At 35.4% G+C, this 21916-nt stretch overlaps 2 protein-coding genes across 2 annotated transcripts; both read left to right on the top strand.

The window, feature by feature from the left end:
• Window positions 1–1371: 1371 nt before the first annotated feature.
• LOC145641928 (protein IQ-DOMAIN 3-like) lies at window positions 1372–5465 on the top strand. Its single transcript, XM_081692959.1, has 6 exons — window positions 1372–1656; window positions 2386–2467; window positions 2567–2902; window positions 3471–3692; window positions 3953–4072; window positions 4409–5465. Exons 2-6 carry the CDS (start codon window positions 2402–2404, stop codon window positions 5126–5128), a joined length of 1464 nt encoding a protein of 487 aa, XP_081549085.1. The 5' UTR covers window positions 1372–1656; window positions 2386–2401; the 3' UTR covers window positions 5129–5465.
• Window positions 5466–16707: 11242 nt separating this feature from the next.
• LOC145643124 (uncharacterized) lies at window positions 16708–18692 on the top strand. Its single transcript, XM_081694286.1, has 3 exons — window positions 16708–17115; window positions 17205–18491; window positions 18594–18692. The coding sequence occupies exons 1-3, from the start codon at window positions 16708–16710 to the stop codon at window positions 18690–18692; spliced, it is 1794 nt and encodes a 597-aa protein (XP_081550412.1).
• Window positions 18693–21916: the final 3224 nt, after the last annotated feature.

Genomic DNA, 21916 nt, shown 5'->3' with positions numbered 1-21916 from the left:
TAAAAAAGTGCCTTTTTAAACGGTCCAAATGCATTTTTATGCTAATGTACAAACCAATTTTTAAAAAGCATGACTAATATAACACATTCTAAGCCTGTTCCGATTTTTCTGAAAATAACTTAATTAAACTGAACTGAATTGAGTTGAACTGGAATGAATTGTTTATGAGAGAAGGAATTTAGGAACTGAACTGATTTGATTGAAGCTGAATTGAACTGAAATTAAGCTTAATGGAACATGCCCCTAGTTTATCATGTTTAATCATAAATTTCTACGTAGTATATCAAAACCTAATCTACCTAATCCAAAGTTTGACTACGTTACGGTAAAAATTGTAAATTTAATTCATCATTGTCCCTGAATAATTGACAATTTCTTTTATAACAACTACTCATTGCTAAATTACTCCATTCGTCCCATAATATAGTTCATGTTTTTCTATTTTAGAGAGTCGAAATATTATTCTCATTTCTATTTTTGGATAATATGTAAAGATCATTATACTATTCTCTTTTACCTTTGAATTTTGCACATGCCTTTTATCCACTTACTCTCTCTAACTTTTGTATATAATTGTACTTTTCATTTTTATCAATGTATTTCATCCACTTTAAGTCTTTAAACTTCTATTTTTTAAATACTATGAAAAAACACAAATACGAAATATATTATAGAACGGAGTGAGTACTTTTGATTAAACAAATGAGTCTTTATAAATTAGAGAAAGTATAACCCAAAAAAGACAAAATTTTTCCAAAATCAAGAAGCAAATTGCCCACACAAACATCTTATCAATCAATTCACACCAAAACTTATCCTTAATCCATGGAGTATTTGGTAACGAGTCTTTATATTTAACACTTTATTAGATGCATGGTATCATTACTTTAATGAAATTTAACTACCTTCATAATTACACAAAAATTAATTCACTGTAAATTATTCCCATTTGCATTCATTATTTTCGATGTGACATTTCCTCCAATTTTCATTTTTATGTGTAACGGTTACTAAAAATGCTGATGTGGCACCCCATAATAGGTGGAATATATTTATTATTAAAATCATAGTACTAAAAATCTCAAAAGTGGCAGTTATACTTGCCAGAGAAAATAACAAATTTTACAAAAATAAAACATAAAATTGTTAAAGGACAGCGAGTTTCTTGTTTTTCTTGTCGGTTGTTGTTAAATAGTTCAAAAAATTAAATTTGTTAAATTAAAAAAGCCAAAAAATAAAGGGTATTGATTTAATCAATCAAATTAAATTCCAACAAATTAATCACAAAATTATAATCAAATGGCTTAAAATTTCCCTCCTATCTTCCTTATTGTGGGACCTGCTACAGATAATCCCAGCTGTTAGTGGCAGTTCCCACCTTCATATTTCTCTCTCTAACTTTCTCTCTCTTCTCAACCCTTTCTTTCTTTCCTGGATTTTTTTTTTCTCTTCTCTTTGGCAAGATCTGGGTAAATTGTTCTAATCTTGCCAGGAGAAGAAAAAAGGGGCAATTTTCCCGAATATTAGAATTTTAATTTAATAAAGATTTAATCTTTTTATTATTTTTGTTGGTATTTTAGGATATAATTTGGGAAAAAAGAAACAAATTTAGGAGATTTTTGACTTAGATCTTGCCAAAAAAGGAGAAATTCCCAGGTATAATTTCTCATTTTAGTTTTGATTCTATAGATGTTTGGTTTATATTTTGTAATATTTATTAAATTGTTACAAATTTTTTGGGTATTGGAGATCTTGGCATTTTGGTTTCTGGGTATATTTCATTTCTCTTGAAATTGATCTTGGTGGTTAAATTTCCCATTTAATTTGAGAATGTGATGATTTTTGTATGAAGATCTGAGGTTATTTAATTAATTTTTGGGATTTGAGGAGATTTCTTCAGTTTGCTAAGTCAGTGTTAAGTGGGTTTGTTGGGATATTGGTTCAACATTGCAATATTATACGATTATCTTTTATTATGTATTTTTTTTGGTATTATATTTTTCAAAGATCTTTTCCTAGGTTTACAAATTTGAAGTATAAATATATTTTTGAAAGAGTCAATGAAAACATGGGAATATATGTATCTTTATATAATGAGGATGTAAATTGTAATTGGGCATTGTATCAATTTCACTTTGTTGCCATGTTTTTCTAGTGGATGCGAACTAGCTTAGTTGGTTAAAATTTCGTGGATGATGCTTGTAATTGGAATCAAATCCGTCTACATTACCGCCCTTTAATTGTCCTGGATTAATTTTGCTTGTATGTTTATATACATATTATGGTAGTTGTACTATCCTAGAATTTGATTTGTATAGACAAATAAGACAATTGTACTGCCATTTATTAGGATTTGTAATTGATTTACTTGGATTTTAATTGAAGGTTGATGAGCTAGGAAATGGGGAAGAAGGGTTGGTTTTCTGCTGTGAAGAAAGCCTTAAGCCCTCAGTCCAAGAAAAACCAGGTTTATTTAAGACTCTTGCTGCTTAATTTTAAAAGCACTAATCTAAATTATTATGTCATTTGATTAAGAATTTTTTTTCCTTGGTTTTTTGTTTAATAGAAGTCCAAAACCAACAAGAAAATCACTGAGGAAAGTAAGAGCTCTGAGGTTGTTATTTCGTCTGAGCAAGTTGCTGCTCCCCCTCCTTCTGTACCTCCCCCTCCTCCTTTGCCTTCAACTGGTGAGACTAAATCAAATGAAATCGACGATGGTAATGATCAGAACAAGCATGCTTATTCGGTTGCAGTTGCCACAGCCGCTGCTGCAGAGGCGGCTGTTGCAGCAGCCCAAGCTGCTGCTGAGGTTGTTCGGCTAACTACTGTACCCCGCTTTGCGGGCAAATCGAAAGAGGAAATTGCCGCTATTAAAATTCAAACTGCCTTCCGAGGATATCTGGTATGTCTCGTTTTCTTGTGTATCACATATTCTGCCCTTTTTTTTGTTTTTATGGTTTTTAGTCTTTACAATAGTATTGGAATATTTATCATATATGGATTTCATCAGTTGAAGGGTGAAATTGTATGTAATAAAAGTGGATGATTTTAATGATTGGGGCATTTAGGATAGTACTGAGACTCTCATGTTTTAGTGTTAATATGGAGTATAAATTAAGATTACCTTACAAAAATAGGCTTTCTCGTTCTTTTAATTAGAATTTTAGTTTGGAAGGTTTGTTGAATCAATCTGCACATATTATTTTCTCTAGATGTATGAAGAGTTAGTGATATGATTGTTTTTATATGTGTACTTCAGCAAACTTTACTGCTTTGGGTGATTGAGGATTTGTTTTGGAGGAAAATATGTTCTTCCTATCACATTATTTGTTTCGACCAATGTGTAGAATGAGGCATTTTACATTTTAATTTGTTGAGCCTAAATGTGGAAGAAGGTATTGTAGAGCATCAAAATGCATATGTTGATATCCAGTATTTAGTATTATCTGATCAAATGAGCTTGTGACCAGGCAAGGAGAGCACTACGGGCTTTGAGAGGGTTGGTGAGGCTTAAATCATTGATCGAAGGGCAGTCTGTGAAGAGACAGGCTGCAACAACCCTAAGGTGCATGCAGACACTTGCCCGTGTGCAATCCCAAATTCGTGCAAGGAGGATGAGGATGTCCGAGGAGAACCAGGCTCTTCAACGGCAGCTGCAGCAGAAGCACGAGAAAGAGCTTGAGAAATTGCGAGTAAGTTTGTCAAATCTCCTCTTACTCCTTTTCATTACCAATTTGTTCTATTAATAACTGGAAACTTGTGCCTTTTCTTAAGGATTCAAATCTCATGTACAAAAAATAATATAGCTATTGTAAACTGTTAATGAAGTTTAAAGTTCAAGCTTGTCCTGTATTTTATTAGCATGAGTCATGTCCTTTAAGGAAAATGAAGTCAGATGAGTAAAATTTTTCCGATGAGGTTGGGAAGTCAACTAACTTATATCGCATTTCAGATGGATGAAATATGGGATGATAGCACTCAGTCCAAAGAGCAGCTTGAAGCCAGTATACAGAGCAAGCAGGAGGCTACTATGCGAAGAGAAAGAGCATTAGCTTATGCATTCACTCATCAGGTATTATACATAATGTCTTCAAGACTTCAACATTATGTTTCAATTGTTTGGATGTTAAATTGTTGAAGTCTTCAAGACTTCAACATTATGTTTCAATTGTTTGGATGTTAAATTGTCTTGTTGTATTTTGTGGGAGAAAAGAAAAAGGGAAAATGTCTATGTCTAGGCATGTCATGCAGATGTATGAATTTAGTCTTGGTGGATATGAATATTTTTTGATTTAGGTAGAAACATAGTCCTAATTTATTTGTTCAATACTTCTATTTCCTATATGTTTAGAAGGCTACTAAATTATTTTGGTTTGATTGACTTAATTGGATCTTCTACTTTTGGCAGCAACTTAAGAAAAACAACAAAAATTCAAACCCAACATTCATGGACCCGAACAATCCTCAGTGGGGATGGAGTTGGTTGGAACGGTGGATGGCTGCCCGACCATGGGAGGCAAGAAGCACAACGATGGATAAGGAAACTGACCAAGGTTCTGTGAAGAGCTTCCGCACACTCTCTGTTGCGGGTGAAATAAACCGAGCATATGCTCTTCGGGACCTTAGTGTTGACAAGCCTTCCCCAACTGGCCAAAGGTCAAGCCGGCCTCCAAGCCGCCAGTCTCCTTCAACCACTGGGCGTGCCCCATCTTCAGGCCCAGGGTCCAGAAAACCAAGACCCGAGAGCCCAAAGACAAATGGATGGGCCCCGGAAGACGACACAAGGAGCACGGTGAGCATCCAGTCAGAACGATACAGGAGGCATAGCATTGCTGGCTCATCAGTGAGGGATGATGAGAGCCTTGCAAGCTCTCCTGCAGTTCCGAGCTACATGGCCCCAACAAAATCCGCAAAGGCCAAGACAAAGCTTCCAAGTCCCTTGGGGGTAGTTGAAAGTAATGGTACCCCACCTGATTCAAAGCCGCCATCTGTAGTTGGGGGGTCTGCCAAGAAGAGGTTGTCTTTCCCTGCCTCCCCAGGTCCTCGGAGGCATTCAGTCCCTGGAAAATTCGAGAGCACACCAGTTATTCATACTGAGATAGCTGTCGGCAATGGTGAGAGCCGGTAGACAAATTACATCAGGATCAAGACATTACACACGACACAGGGTCTCTAAATTGTTATCTTCTGAGTTTAATGTGCAAAAAAGGAAGGAAGATAGAATAAGAAAAAGGACTGTTGGAGGGGATTGTTTTGGCAATTGTTTGTATTTGTTATTGATTTGTTGTTCTTTCTACACACAAAAGAAGAGCTCTTTCCACTAGTGTCTTATATTTCTCATCATTAGGGAGTTTCATCTAAGTTAGTCAAATTTGTATTGTAATAATTTATATAAATTTGTTTCTTTTCACATATTGTCCTGAACCACAATTTGTTGTTTATTGGATGTATTTTGTAACTGCCAATTTTCATGGAAGATTACTCAAATTGCGCTTCTTGAAATATATGTATGTCTTGCTTATGGCTTTCAGTAGCAGTAGTTTTGAACAAACAAGACTACAAGAGTCCCAATTCTGATGTTTTTTTTCCATTTCACAAAATCTTGTATGACGGTCTCTGGTTATGAAAATTCGGATGACTACTACTCTACTTAATTTGGCCGAATTTTGATTTATTTGATTTTTTTTTTGTTGATCAAACTTCTTAAAAATGATATTCATTTTTTTTTGGAAATAAATTTATTAAAATATTTTCAAAAATTCAGAAATTTAAAAAGAAAAATCAGTAGAAAAGTGTAAAAGGAAATGCTTTGCTTATGGAGTCAGTGACAATAAAAGATAAAGGGAGCAAATTAAGAATTCATCAAGATCTAGTCTACTGTGACAATGGTTCAACTGACCTCTTTTGAGTAAAGGAATCTAAATGACTCTTTCCACCTCTTTCTCTTATCTGTTTGCATTTATAGAAACTTCATATTAAAGCAAAGTGGAGTGGGAAGAATAATATTTCATCCTTCACAAAAGCTTATCATACTAGATGTACATGTGAGCTCATTCATGATAATGTTATTTGCATTGTAAATTTGCAATCCAATTTGAGGTTGATTACTACTTTGTGAAAGTGGTCGTTTGGGTGGACATAGAAAGGGTGGTGATTGTTTTGATGAAGCTAATTATCTAACGTCTATAATTCCGTACTACGTCTATGTAAGAAGGACGTCCTAGTGATAAAGAGCTTACGACTTTTGAAATAAGCACATGTTTTTAAAGAAAGACATAAACCTTTGTTATTTTTTTTAGGGGAAACAATCGGGGAAGGGTATGAAGCTTTACTAAATCACATAATCAAGATTTGTCAAATTGAACATTATTTAAATTTAAAAAGAAATGTGAACCTGTTAAATTTAGATTAAGTAGGTAGGAAATATAAACTTTCAGGTAAAACAAAGTAGAAATGTGGCCTAATTTTATCGAGGTTAAAGGAAGTATCTAAAATATTGACACTTAATTTATTTTATACTTCGTATTACTTGCAACTTAAATCTTGATCATGTATTTTGAGAAAGAAATTAAGAAGGCAAACAAAAGTCTAATTAAATTGACACTTGTAAAAGAGGTTTATTGGATTTCTTCATTTACTATCTCTGTATCTCATAGACTCATACTCCTTCTCAACATGAGTGGAATAGAGCTTCGCTTCTTGATAGCAACTACAAGTCTACAATGAATCAAATAAACTACTTCATCCGTTATTTTAATATTGCACCACTTGTCTTTTAAGTAAATTTCACAAATATTGCACCATATCCATTTTTGGAAAAGAAATATTTGTGTTCACACTATAAATACCTAATACGAAGTATACTTTTGCTTTTCGACACTTACTTTTAATTATATATATACAATCACTCCCCCTCAAAAAAATAAAATAAAATAAAATAAAATAAATAAATAAATAAATATATATATATATATATATATATATATATATATATATATACTACACAGGGGCAACTTTGTATTTCTGCTTTTCTTTCTCATCCTTTTTTCCACTACCAAAAAAAAAAAAGGAGCTAATACAAATTAAGAGTATGAAGTTTGGAAAAAGTTGCACAAAAGGTACTCAAGTTACAAATGTTGCAGTTAGAGTACTCAATTCTTAATTAATCTAGTACAACAGGTTATCAATTGCTAAAAAAAAAAAGGAAAATAAAACTTCTGACATAACTTCCCCAAACATTAGTACTCTCCATTTGCATTTACTCCAACTAGTTGTTGGCCCGTGCGCTATGCGCGCGGTCCCCCAATTTGGTGATCAATGCTCGGTGATTAATGTGTATTAGTCGTTATTATATGTGTAGATTATTTTGAATGTTTTATTGGTAAAATAGATTGTTTTGCTAATGTATTAATTAATATATGTGTGTTAATTAGTAAAATAATTTCAACAACTTACTCACGATTTCAAAAGCGGTAGAAGTCATTATTAAATTGTTGATTCGAAATTTAATGGGTTATTAAACGTTTTGGTGCAAAAATTAGTTATCATGAATTTGAATTTCAGAAATATGTAACTATGTTAAATCGAATCTAAATAGTTATTATGAATTTGAATTTCGATAGTATATTGATTTAGTCGCAGTTTAATCGAAATTAAGTACATTCCAGTTGTGGTTTATTGTTGTAGAATTTTATATATTGGAATTTTATATATTTCAGGGATTCCTTCTTCAACAACTTGGTCGCACTTGCTCCCCTCTCACTTAATCATTTCTTTATTAGCCCAAACTCTTTCTCTCCCTTTCTTTACCGACCTATTCCTTCTTGTCCCTAGCCTGTTTCATCCTCTAAAAGCTTTGAAAATAATAGGTTGTACTTGGTCCTTTTTCATCTGGCCCCTCTCCCTCCCCTCCAGTCTTTCTATCTCATCCGACATTTCTCCATCTCCATATGACCATATTTCTTTCCACCTCCCTTTTCTCGTTTCCTTTTCTACCTGCCTTTCTCTCTCTCTCTCGGCCCCTTTCTCTTTTTAAAGCTCTATATTGTTCTTTTTCGACCCCCTTCTCTTTCTCTATCGTGCCCACTCCCTCTCTCTCTGTAATACCCCGAAATTTTGAAAATAAATATTAAATAAATATTTTAATAATTTATTCAATTATTTGAATTAAGAGCCAAAATTAATTTTTGGCGCCAAAAATAAGTATTTAATTATTTATTTTAGTACCTTAAATCAATAATAATTAATTATTTTGGTTAGTTCATATTTTATGATATACAACTATTTTAGTTTGATATTATCTAATATATTTTTTTTACTTCAAATCATTATCTTAAACTATGATTTCAAAAAAAAAAAAAAAAAAAAAAAAAAAAAAAAAAAAATGAAGTTGGCCGTGAGAATTGGGGTGATTCTTTTTATCTTCAAAAACCTTTGTTAAGTATCTTAATCTATCTTACTTCCTATCTTATTTCCCTAACCAATTAACACCTATATTACTTTTTCTCTAATATCTTTCATTAGTTTCTTTTCCACATGAATTAACCTAGGCTAAATGGCATTCAAGTTCATTTAACTAACCAAACTTATCTAGTTTTCATACTAATCCTATACCTTCTTAAACTCTATCTTTTCCACCCTTAAACACTATAAATAGACCCTTAACCCTTCACAAATTCCTCACACCAAAAATCAGAAACCTCTTTACTCTACTCTCAATCTCAAGCCCTCCTCTATTCCCTTCTTGCTTGATTAAACACCGCAACCGCAACCAAGTACTGCCACCATCCCTGACTGCCTGCTAACCACCGCCTCACTGCTGTACTACTGCCACTTGTTGCTGTCGTGACCTGCTGCTAGTAAGTGCGTGCAGTAGCACCTACTCCCTCCTTTGCCGCATAACAACAACAAAGAAAAAAAAAAGGAACTTTGCTCCCTCTGATTATCATGATGACTATCATAACCAATTGTAGGGAATATTTCAAGCGTTAACCCCTAGCTTGAACCCCACTGTGATCATACACTAAAGTACGGTGGCGTCCAAAGGGAAAAAAGATAGAGCAAAAGAGTCGCCAACAAGTTTTTTAAGGAACTTGTAAACCGTTCACGAGGTGAAGGTTACACCCCTTAACGATCCAAGAGATCATCAACTCCAATAGGTCTGGAACCATGACTGGTATTTCGGGGATGAAGGTACAAATCCAACCTAAAAGAGATTGAACCTGCCCTAATGATAGGCCTCTACTTTATTCTGATCGTATTCATGTGCGCTTTCTGACTAACATACAATCAATAGGATTAACCCTAACCTGTTTATCTATGTTGGTTGAATATTAATGCACAAATAAACTATTATTGGCGATCACCTGAATTATAATCAAATTACCCCAAACAAGATTATTAATTATCTTATATAAGCATGATTACAAGTACCAATTCCCTTTAAACATGCATAAAAAGGCGTGATCAAACAATAAAAATAAAAATCAAGCAACATAATAATAATCATCAATAATAATAATAATCATAAAATCATAATATTCATGTTAAAGCATAATAAAAATAGCAAGAACCTAGGCATGATACTAACAAGATTAATAACAAACCCTAGTGTAGGCGTCGCTCGAAGTGCGCCTACGTTAAAAGAATGTGTGAATATGCTTGGCACTCTTAGGAAGTGGGAATGGACATATACGACTAGGGACAACGATTAGGGACAAATAAAGTAGGGAGCCGCCAACAAGTTTTTTAGGGAACTTGTAAACCGTTCACGGATCATAAAAAGGCAACCACGATAAGGGACAACGATAGGCAACAACGATTGACCCGTGAAGGTTACACCCCATTCATAATCCATGAGATTACTAACTCCATATGGTTCGGAACCACGAAAGGAGGATCGGGGATGATGGTACGAAGTGAGTCATGGAGTCACATTCGCCCGTATTGGCCTCTATTCGATTCTTATATTGAAAAGCATTCCCGCGATCTCAAAGGCATACAAACAAAATATTCAATTCGCTCCAAACTATTATTTAACTAAATTGGTTGAATATTAATGCACACATTATTCTAAAATATTTGTGATCACTTGAATTAAACAACAAGATTAAAAAGGAACCTAAACCGGTTGTCCAAATTATCTTATTAGGCGTGATTTTCAATTACATATTCCCTTTAAACATGCAATATGGTGATCATAAAAAATATAATAGAATAAACATTAATATTGGAAGCAATTTAATCACAATTCCAACAACATAAAATCGTTAGAAAAATAATAGAAATAAAAGGAACATGATCCTTACTTTGATTCTGTTTGTTTGCAGCTACAAAATAATAAACGAGTTAGTAACTTCAAGGAAATAATAAAATAATAATTAAATTAAATTAAATAAAGTAGAGTTGATTTGGGGCCAAACCCTCAAACAATTCTACCTTTCACGCCTTGGCTTAAGGACAGAACCACGAGTAAAGTATGGACTCCTTTGAGTACTTGAAGAAGGAATTTTGAAGTGAAAAGGGGTAGGCTAGTGTTTAGGCTAAAGCATAGAAGAGAGAAAAATAAATCAGAGAACTACTCGGTGCCCCGTACATCAGAAATGAGGGGGTATTTATAGGGAAAATGTGCTGAGGGAGCACACGGAACCCTAAAATGATAAAAAAAAACCCTAAAAAAGTATCCCGTGACACGGAAAACTGTACCGTGACACGGGAAGTCCCACCGTCAAACGACACACTTTCCCGTGTCATGGTACATTTTTAGTGTGACGCGGTAAATTTTCAGAAAACGGGATAGAAAACGCGTTAAGGGTTTACGCGGAAAAGACACGGAATGTCTCGTGTCACGACAGACTTCCCGTGTCACGGGAAATCCCATCGTCAGACGGGAAGGATTCCCGTGACACGGTGGGTACCTGCCGTGGCGCGGGAATTTCCAGCCTGTTTTTCCGTCTAAATACATTTTTAACCCTAATTTCATTCGGCATTTTAAGTGCCGATTGATAATTTCGGGCCTTTTCTGACTTATTATCATTTGGGATAAAATAAGAAAATAATTAAATAAAAATAATTAAAAGGTTTGGGCCAAAAATAATAAAACAATAAAATAAAAAGGTTTGGGCTAAAATTAAATAATAAGTTTGGGCTGAAATTAAAACTATGCTTTTACCAAACATCAAGACTAATCCATGGACTGTTCAAAAATATGAATTTAATCAAATACAATTTTTTAAGCACTCTCGGGATTAAATACTGAACCCGACCAATAGTGGCGGTGAAAGGTTGTTCATCATCGGGTTTGGTTTTGGGGAGACATTTTTAGGTGTCTACACCTAGCATGTCACTAAACATTAAAAATCAAAGCTTTAACCCTAACATGATACTAACATGAATATTAGGAAAGAAAATAGGAAGCATCTTACTTTTAATCATACTTAATATTAAAATTACCCTAGACATGATACTAGGAATCAAAATACCCTAACATGACGCTAGGAATCAAAATAACAACCTAGACATGATTCTTATATCATAATATCAATAAATCAATTAAAGCACTTACTTGGATGCTTCGTATCCCTTTCTAATAACAAAATACACACGTTAGTAACTTCAAGGAAAATAATAAACATAAAACAATTAAATTAAATAATTGAAATAAAGATTTGGGACCAAACCCTCAGAAATTAAAACCTTTCACGTCTAGGGCGAAGGCAACTTCGAATATGGCTAGATGTTTCTAAATCTAATGAGTGCGGAATTTTTATATTTGAGAGAAGGCTAGTTTAGAAAAGAGAGAGAGAGAGAGAATAATCAAGAAAACTTGATGAGAGTGAATCAAAACGGAGTTTTTAGAAGACTATTTATAGAGAAAATCAGCCAAAAAGACAAAACATCAAAAACAGAATTCTGACGCAAAAAACCAAGTTAGCGCCAAACGCTGACCTTAGCGCCAGACGCTAAGGCTAGCGCCAGGCGCCAAGCGTAGCGTCAGACGCTACAACTGGCGTTTGGAGCTGACTCAGAAATCCACGCGTTTTCTTAAAATCAGATAAAAATTGCCGTACAGGAGGATAAAATCGTATTTTCCTCAAAAACGTTCTTTGATTAAAACTCTGAAAAGTCAACAAAAGGTCAATTTATCAATGCTAATCGAATTAGGAATGAAAAGAACCTTCTAGAAGAATCTAGAAGACTAAAACCATTCCTAATTGCATTAGGAATGATAAATCCATATTAGGCCCTCCTCTAGATCATTGGGCCGCATATAAGGCTCAAACCGGGCCCAGTTCAGTAAATTGGCCATAACTTCCTCAATATTCATCGGAATTGGGCTTATAATATATCGTTGGAAAGCTCTTTTCAAGCCCTATCCAACTACACTATTATTGAACCCATATCATGGACCAACCAAACTGGATTGGCTGTTTTCTTAAAATAGGTTATCAAAAACAGAGAGAAGAGAAAAGAAATTAAAACTTTCCGCAACACTAAACTTTCCACACTTTCACTTCATTCGATTATGATTCGACGTGAAAGGTACTCATCACTGGGTTTGGTTTTGGGGAGATACAAATGGGTGTCTACACCAATATTACTAGATTAATAATTCTACATTTGATACTAACGTTACAAGTTTTATACTAATGTCACTAAGTAGCTATCATATGTGATAAAAGTTCCGATTAATAAGGTTAATATTTAGGTAGTTCATGCACAATTAGAATGGTATTTATAGTTTTGTGTTAATTTTGTTAACCTTATATTAATTAAGGTTATTTTAATTGTGTAGGAGGAGTCCCTCGATCGTGGTCAAGTTTAGTGATCGTACCTTAATTGTTCTCGTGATCAAGGCACGTATAGGTGGCTAGGTCCTTGATACAATGTGTGTTTTGGTAAATGTTTGTTTGAATGATTGTTTGAACAAACGTATGAATATTTAAGTTAACGATTTTCATGATAAGTTGAAATATATAATTTTACGATTTAACGATTTAATCTTTAAAAGTGTTGATCGATTTAATAAAAGTTGTTGATTTATAAATCACTTAATTTAATTAATTTGCAGCTCATTATGGGCCTGAGTATTTGGTATTTTAATTGTCCCTCTACCCGGGACTGGTTAAGTAAGACCATGAGCTTTGTATGATCTGGTCTTTCCTCGAGTATAGTATAGCTTGCTTGGGGGGTGTGCACACTTAGGTGAGGAAAATTGGTTTGGAATTATATTTTTTAAAATTGAAAAGTTTTTAATGATGATCATTACTACCCTTGGAAGGGTTAATTTTAGAAAGTCTAATTCTGAGTGTGACTTGTGATAAGTCAAATGGTTATTTCGAAAGCATGCATGTTTAACTACTAAAAGTATTTACATGCCTTGCGCTTATACGTACTTAGTGTTTTTGCTAATCTGTTTTCCTTTTTGTTTTGGTTCGCCCTATTTACCATTTTTGGTAAGCAGTCTTGATTTCAGGTGTGGAGTTGTTCGTGCGCATACAAGAGTCAGGACTGGGATCACATAGTTAGGAGTTAATTTTATTTATGTATGGACAAGTTTTTATTAGATTATTTTAAAACAGTTATTATGGTTACTCATATTATTATTAATAAAAGTTAGTTATTTTTCCGCTGCAATTTGAGTAATTAAGTAAGCCTTACGTTTTCACGTGGTGGTAATACGCCCAAGTCTACTTCTACGGTATTTGTATACGTATAAATATAGTAATTACGTAGAGGGAGATTTGGGGGTGTTACACTCTCTTTTTCTATCTATCCTGTCTCTTAGCTCATTCTGAGCCCTTCTTTTACTCTCACTTGCTCTCCCCCCTCAATCTCTCTTTTCCTATCTCATTCCGAGCCCTTCTTTTTCTATCACTTTCTCTCCCCCTCTCTCTTTATTCTCCTAGCTCCTTCCTAGTCCTCTCTCACACTATCTCTCTATCTGTCTTTTTCCCCCTCTCTCCCGACCCATTTTGTTTCCTAGCATGCCCTCTCTCTTTTTCTGTCTTGCATCTTTATTTTTCATGACTCATCTTTCTTTTTCTTCTGACCATTTTCTTTCTAGATTTCCTCTCTATCTCTCTCCCCTGGCCCCTCTTTCTATCCCATCTTCTTTCTTTCTCTATCTATCTTTCCTTTTCCCTTTTTGCTCTATCTTCCTCCTTTTCTCTTTCTCTCTTCTTTCCCCCTTTCTTGCTCTTTCCTACTCCTTCTACTTCCCTCTCTTTCCTTTGCCTCTCTCTATCTCAAAAGCTTTATATTACTACAGTTGTACAAACATTAAAAAAATGTTTTCTCATGAATTTAACAGGATTTTATCATTATTGTGTGAAATTTTTATTCCAAAGGTATTACTAATCAGTTGACTTTCTCATAATTGTCACATAACCACGTTGGTTAATTAATAAAATTTAGGAAAATTTGTCAAAAATAAGCCAACCTTTGGTCGGTTCGCTCAAAATAAGCCAACCTTTCAATTAACTAAAAGTAAGCTAACCTTTACTACCTGATTAATTTCGCTGAGTTAGTTTACTGGTAACCGGTTAATAAAAAAAAAGGAGGTCATGAAATTGGATAGTCAAATTAAAGTCAAATAATTTACCTCCCAAACAATTAATTCCCTCAACTACTCCTTCCCTGCTCTGTCACCCGCCATTAATCCTTAGATTAGGTTCACCATAGTTGTACGAAGCTTGTAATTGAAGGACGAAAAAAAACCCCCTTTTGCAGACAAAGAAGACGACGATTTGCCCCAACTAGCAAGATCATAGTTTGCTCTACAATTGATCTGAATTGCTCCCAATTGCTCGATTACAGGTAAGATTAAAACCCTTGTCCGTACTGGTGATGATCGAACTACGAAAGATTAAAGTTTTTGTTTAATATTTGGCTTTAAATTCTATAAATAAATTTGTTTGGACAAAATTAGTTTTGTTTTACTTAAAATTTTTGCAATTTGGTTGATTTGCGACCTTGTGTTGAGTAATTGATTGATGTGTTGAGTAATTGATTGATTATGCTTTATTTGGGATGACATAATGTGATGATTGTCGTGTAAATTGGCATAATGTATGCATTTTTTTGTTAATCATAGGTGAGATAAATGGTTGTATTTGATACATTGTGTGTTCGATTTTGGCATGGTGGGGGGTTTAAACATGTTGCTAATGGGGAATTAGTTTACATGGGAGGCAAAGGGAAGACTCACCAGCTTGATCCTGATGAGCTTTGTTATTTTGACTTAATTGAGTTAGCAAAGAAATGTGGGCAGTATGACATAATTGCTGGGATTTATTTTTTGGTGCCTGGGATGAGTTTAGCAAACGGGTTAAGGAAAGTTTGTGGTGATACAGAGGTTCTTCAAATGGCTGAAATTGCAAAAAAGACTAGGTCTGTAGATGTGTATGTTTTGCACTGTCAAGTAGAACTAGAACTTGAGCCTTTGGAGAAGGAAATTGAGGCAAAAATATCATCACCTTTAAATGCCTCACCCACCCAGCCTTTACCCATTAAAAAACTAACACCCAAGAGGGGGCCACAGACATTATTAGTCCCAACCAGATTTAGTCCAAGAAAAAAACAACACCTTGTTGATTCCAGCTCAGTTAAAAGTAAATCCCACACCCAGAAAGAATTTGCCACTTCATCTAACTTGACACATGCCAAATACCAACCCCTTCTTGATTCCAGTCTTGCAAAAGACACCACAAAACAACTTAACCCTAAAAACACTCCAAACATATTTCACAACCTACATCTAAGCCAAACACATCTGAAGTTGAGGGGTATGACTGGGAGGACTGTAGACCAGATAGTCCACTGACATTGAGGGAGCTCATAGGTGAAAGTGATTATAGTGATGAGGATGATTGTCCTTACCAACCTGAGTTAGATTTTGATGAATTAGAAGGTGAGTCTGACTTTGATGGAGACTGTGAGGATAATGCAGAGCAAGATCTAGAGTTGGGTAGTGATGAAGATGGTGCAGTTGATGATGAGGGTGCAGGGAGTGACTCAGAAACTAGTGATGAGGAATATAAGACAGCAAGGGAAAGACTTAGAAGCTGTAATGACAGGATAAAGGAGATAGCTCAGCAGGTTGTTAGAGATGCATGTGTGATTAAGAGTACTGTAGAAGAGGTGCAGACTGTGAATGAAGCTAGTGCATCTGGTTATGTCAATGACTATCCAAGTAGTGAGGAAGACATTGACACACCTGACAGTGGTGAAGAAGATGCAGGTGTTGCTAGGAAGAGGAGGGGTGTTCTGGTGAGTCCTGAAGCAGATTTTACAAAATTTAGGTGGAAAGTAGGGCAACGATTTGCAACAAGGCAAGATTTTAAAGATGTTGTGGCTAAATATGCTATTGTACAAGGGAGAGATGTGAGCATTGTTGTCAGTAACAAAAACAGAAGGCAACAACTAGGGGTAAGGTGTGTTCAAGGCTGCTCCTTTTATTTGTACTCTTCTTGGCATTCAAGATTGGCAACATATATAGTGAAAAGAGTTGATGAGACACACACTTTCCATAGGAACATGACAAGAAACAGGCAACTTAAGTCATCATGGGTTGCAAAGCAGCTTTTAGAGGTGTTCAAATCAAGGCCTCAATGGCCAGCTAGGGAAATATAAGAGACTGTTAGGAGAGCATTCAAAGTTGTTGTGGGGAGGGCATTTGCATACAAAGTGAAGTATTATGCACATAGAATGCCCCATGGATCCATGAAGGATCATTATAAGAAGTTAGGAGGGTATTTGGAGGCATTAAAGATTGTAAGTCCAGGTTCTAAGGTTGAGTTGGTGACTGTTGTGACTAAGCCAGACCAAGCTCCTGTTTTCCAGAGACTCTTCACTTGCTATGAGGGGTTGGCCAAAGGTTGGAAGGAGGGGTGTAGAAGGGTGCTATGTGTGGATGCTTGCTTCATCAAAACATTCCTTGGAGGACAACTACTGTCTGCAGTTAGCAGAGATGCCAATGAGCAAATGTATCCAGTAGCCTGGGATGCTGTAGAAGCTGAGAACAACCTCTCCTGGGAATGGTTTTTTACCAACTTGCAACAGTGTTTAAAACTTGGAGATGGGACAGGTCTTGCCATAATTAGTGATGAGCATCAGGTATTGTGTTAGATTAAATCTGAAATAGCTTCACTTATGTCAGTTCTGCTCCTTAAGATGATTTCATTTTGTGATGTTCTATTTTGCAGGCTATTTTAAATGGAGTTGCAAAAGTTCTACCAAAAGCAGAACATCGCCATTGTGCTAGGCACATTTTTATGCTATGGCACAAGAGCTTCAGGGGAGATGAGATGAAGCTACTTTTTTGGAAGATAGCCAAAGCTTACAACCTTGCAGACTACAATGAGAGATTAGAGGAACTGGCTGAAATTAATGCAGATGCAGCTACTGCATTTAAAGGGTATAATCCTAAACTCTTCTGCAGGGCATTCCTAGATAGTTCAATTAGAACTGATGCCATTACCAATAATATGGCAGAAACATTTAACGGTTACATAGTTAACGCTAGGACTAAGCATCTTATACACATGCTTGAGGATATTCGAGTAGCCTTGATGCAAAGACTAGTGTTAAAAAGGCAAGAAATGCAAAAATCAAATTCTGTCCTATGTCCTAGAATACAGTCTAGGTTAGAAAAAGAGAAGCTTAAGGCAGCAGACTGTAATGTTATGCCATCAAGTGATCATGTTTTTAATGTCAAGTATTTCTTAGATCAGTTGATAGTGGATCTTGAGGCAAAAAGGTGTACATGTAGAAGGTGGGATATGACAGGAATCCTCTGTTGTCATGCTATTGCTTGCATCTTTTTCCAAAACAGAGATGTTGAGTCTTTTGTAAATGATTGCTACAAAAGAGAGGTGTACTTGAAGGCTTATGCAGGTTCTATTCCACCTTGTGAGGGAGAGAGGCACTGGCCTAAGGTTGTGTGTAAGGTGGACCCCCCTCCAATTAAAATTGGCCCCGGGAGGCCAAGGAAAAATAGAATTAAAGACCCTTATGAAAATCCAAAAAAGCCTGGTACACTAAGTAGGGTGGGTATGGAAATGACATGTTCTATCTGTTTAGTGAAAGGCCATTATAAAAGAAGATGCCCAAATAGAGACTCCCCTGCTGTGAGAGAACCACAACCAAAGAAGGCTAGAGGTAGACCAAGACTAACACCAAGGGCTGAACCTACAACAACTTCAGCTGCAACTCCCTCTGTCATAGCTTCAACCACTGCATCAACAGTTGCTCATGTCACAAACCAGCACCACAATGTTGTTGCAATTCCTAGTCAGCTAGGAAGAGGAGGAAGAATGATCATAACTGGCCAAGGTGCAAGAGGTGGTAGAGGTGGCAGAGCTAGTAGAGGTGGTTCAGCTAGTAGAGGAGGTAGAGGTGGCAGGGGTGGTGCAGGTAGGGGAAGAGGGAAGGAAAAGGTGCCTGCTAGTGTTGGAGTATACTTTGCATCAGATGGAAGTGTTCTGACAAATGTAAGTTTGCTTTTCCCTTAGTGTTGGAGTTTACTTCTTTGTTTTTCATCACTTGGTGTTAAGTTTGCTTTGGCTTAACTCCCTTTACTCATGTGTTTGTAGCCATCAGGAGGAAACAAGAGGCAGAGAAGGATGACTGAACCTCAGCTGCTAGGAACCCAGTCCAGTCAGACTTCCACAGTACATCAGCGCACTCAGTAGCAATGTTTCTACAGTGCACTGTTATTTAGTGCATCTTAGATTTCTAGGCTGAAGCTGTATTTTCAGAACAATTATTTTGTTAGCATTTGAACCTACTATGCTTTTGGATTAATGTTTTATGGTGCATGTACTTATGTTATCAATTATGATTTGAACACTTTATTTATGAGTGGTGATCAATTTAATGGGCAGTCAGTTAAGTTGCAAAGTATGAAAATTTATTAATTCAAAACCCAACTCTTTTATTTCATAGCAAAGGCAAGTTCACTACATTTACTACAAAGCATAATTCATAACATTCACTACAACTTCTCCTTCCTCTAACACCTACTGCTTACTACTTTAAATAGAAAACAAGGGAAGCAAAAAAAAATCCAAGAAAACAGAAGTGCCATGGAAATTTTTTTCTCATTCCTTGAGCAATTCAACAATTCTATCCTAATTTGTCCAAATTCAGTCTTCAATTCTTGAAGCTCTTCCTCCAAATTTTCCTTCTTCACTTGTAATATCTTAATCTTCTCTTCCATCACTTTTTTTCCAAGCTCCAGTTCAGCAATGGTTGTGTCTCTCTCAAGGATCCTGTATTGAACATCTTCCCCATCATTTATGTCAGAAATCCACCTGAACATTGAACACTGAGTATCCTGCAACCCAACAACAATTTGATAAGCATCTTCAATCAACCCCAAACAATTAAACAACAAACAAATTGAATTACTTACAGGCCAAAATGGGCAGCCATAGAAATTTCTTCCAACATTTACACCTTTCTTCACTGTCCTCACCACTGCATTCCTCCCACAATTACACTTAATTACAGGGTCTGCACCTCCCCTTGAATTCGAAGATGAACCTGCTGAATGTTGCCGCATTTTCGTTTCGCAAAAAAAATTGATCTTCGAAAATAAGGGTTTTGATTTGGGGAAAAAATTCGTGCTTCAATGAAACAGGGGAGGCAGAATATAAAGGGGGAGAGAATTTGACTGAAATAAAAAGTAAAAATAAAAATACTTGTAACGGTTAGATCCACGTCACCAGTTTACCTGTTGTTGTAGGTTAAAAATTACAATGACTCAGCGAAATTAGTCAGTTAGTAAAGGTTAGCTTATTTTTAGTTAATTGAAAGGTTGACTTATTTTGAGCGAACCGACCAAAGGTTGGCTTATTTTTGACAAATTTTCCTAACATTTATTGATTATTAAAATAAGCTTGTTTAAACTAATTGTCGAAACCCCCCTTCTTGCTTATTTTGTTTCTCTTTCCCTTAGTTTTCTTTTTCTTTTTTTATTTCACAAACTAAAACTCTCTCTTTCAACTCTGTCTCTTTTCCTTGATCTTTTTTTAAAATTTGAAATTACCTTAGTAGTCTCAACAATACCAGCACTATTAAAAAGTTGAGCCAATTTCTCACTATCAACTAGGGGTGAGCACGGATCGGATATCCGATCCGAAATTGGATTTTGGATCGGATATCCGTATCCGAAATTTTAAAAATTTGATATCTGTATCCGATCCGAAAAGTTTCGGATATCTGACATTCGAATATCCGAAAATTTCGAATCGGATACTCCGTATATCCGATATCCGACCTTTTAATATTGTTGTTTAAATATTTTTTTTAACATAATATTGTTTAAATACTAAATAAATATTTATAAGGCAAAAAAAAAAAAAATGGGAAAAATGATTTTTTATAAGGCAAATTAACGTAATTGAACTTAGCTACAAGCAAATCTACTCACTGCAAAAATTCTCTAAAAAAACTAATTCATTGAATCATTGCAACAATCTGAACAAGGAAAAAGATTATATAGATGATGGTGTTGGAGGTTGGTAAGTCGTCGTCGTTCCAATTGTTGATGATGGTGGCTGGACAACTGGAGCGACGCCGCTAAGGAAGCCGTCAGATCTAGAGGAGGGAGGTCGTCGTCGTTCCAATTGTTGATGATGATCGGTAATCGTTGTTGTTGGTGGCTTGAGGATGAAAGTCGGTCAAGCTGCCGCTGGTAGTGAGGGAGTTTGATTTTAGATCTGAGAGGATAGAGAAGATATAAGGAGAGAGATTGAGAGGCGGTGGGTATTGATTATTTAGGGTCAACTGATTTGGGTCTTGGGCCATGGGCTTTGGGGAGTATTTTAAATATCTAACAATGACTCAAAAATTAAAGTGTAACAGTAACTCAGTAAGTGTTTTTTTTCGGATATCGGATATCCGAAATCCAAAATTCCGATATCCGAAATTTTCGGATCGGTTATTCTAAATTTTCGGATCGGATGTGGACCGGCTTTTCGGATTTTCAGATAGTTTTGCTCAGCATAACTATCAACAACTAACTTTTTCAGGAATCCTTTCATCACCTTCAACCACACCTCCATCCCCAATTTGGCCAAATTAATTTCGAGGAATTTTAATCACGGTTGTCTTTCGTAATTGCTATATACAATAACAATATTGCATTTCTTGAGAAAGTAATTGAAATCGTTATTCTAAAAGAGGTTGGTTATAAAAGATTGATTTAGAATACAACATTAAATAAATTGGAGCTAAAGAGATGAGAATGATTATTTACATGTTTATAAAAAATCATCAAGAGTCGATGTTACTACAGCCTTGCGATCTTCCTATTTCAAAATGTTCTTGTAAAAGGTGCATATAGGCAAAGGAATCCCCCTCCTTCCTTAATTTTCCTAAATACTCTTTCTCTTCAGCTCTTCTCCTTGTTTCTTAATTACTTTTTAATACCTTTCATAACTCATAGGTCTCTCTCTCTCTCTCTCTCTCTCTCTCTCTCTCTCACACACACACACACACACACACACACACACACACACACTTCCGTCATTAAACATGTGGTCAAATATAGTGGAATTAGAGTTGGAAATTATAATACAGAGTACTATTTATAAATCATAACACTCACTCTTTCCCTTCCAAGCCTAAAAATTTATAGCTAAATAAATACCTGAAGCACTTAACTTTAATCTCGGTAACCATTTTGGTAACATCAAATTCAAAAGTCCATTCTTTAATGCCCAACATAGTCAAATGTCAAGATAGTATACTTCAGAATACCATACTGAAGATCAAATTTTTTTAGCATCCTTTACATGATTAGCCGGCAATGTATGACAGGCATAAGAAGACAACAGGAGCTTGCATGGGGACTTAAGAAATAGCAGGGTATCTTGAATAGATATTGGCTTTAGAGACCTTAATCTGTCCC

Source organism: Chenopodium album, chromosome 8 (assembly GCF_948465745.1).
Source record: "Chenopodium album chromosome 8, dcCheAlbu1.1, whole genome shotgun sequence".
Classification (NCBI taxonomy): Eukaryota; Viridiplantae; Streptophyta; class Magnoliopsida; order Caryophyllales; family Amaranthaceae; genus Chenopodium; species Chenopodium album.
Note: the sequence above shows the minus strand (reverse complement) of the source record. Positions and strands in the feature narration are given on the sequence as shown.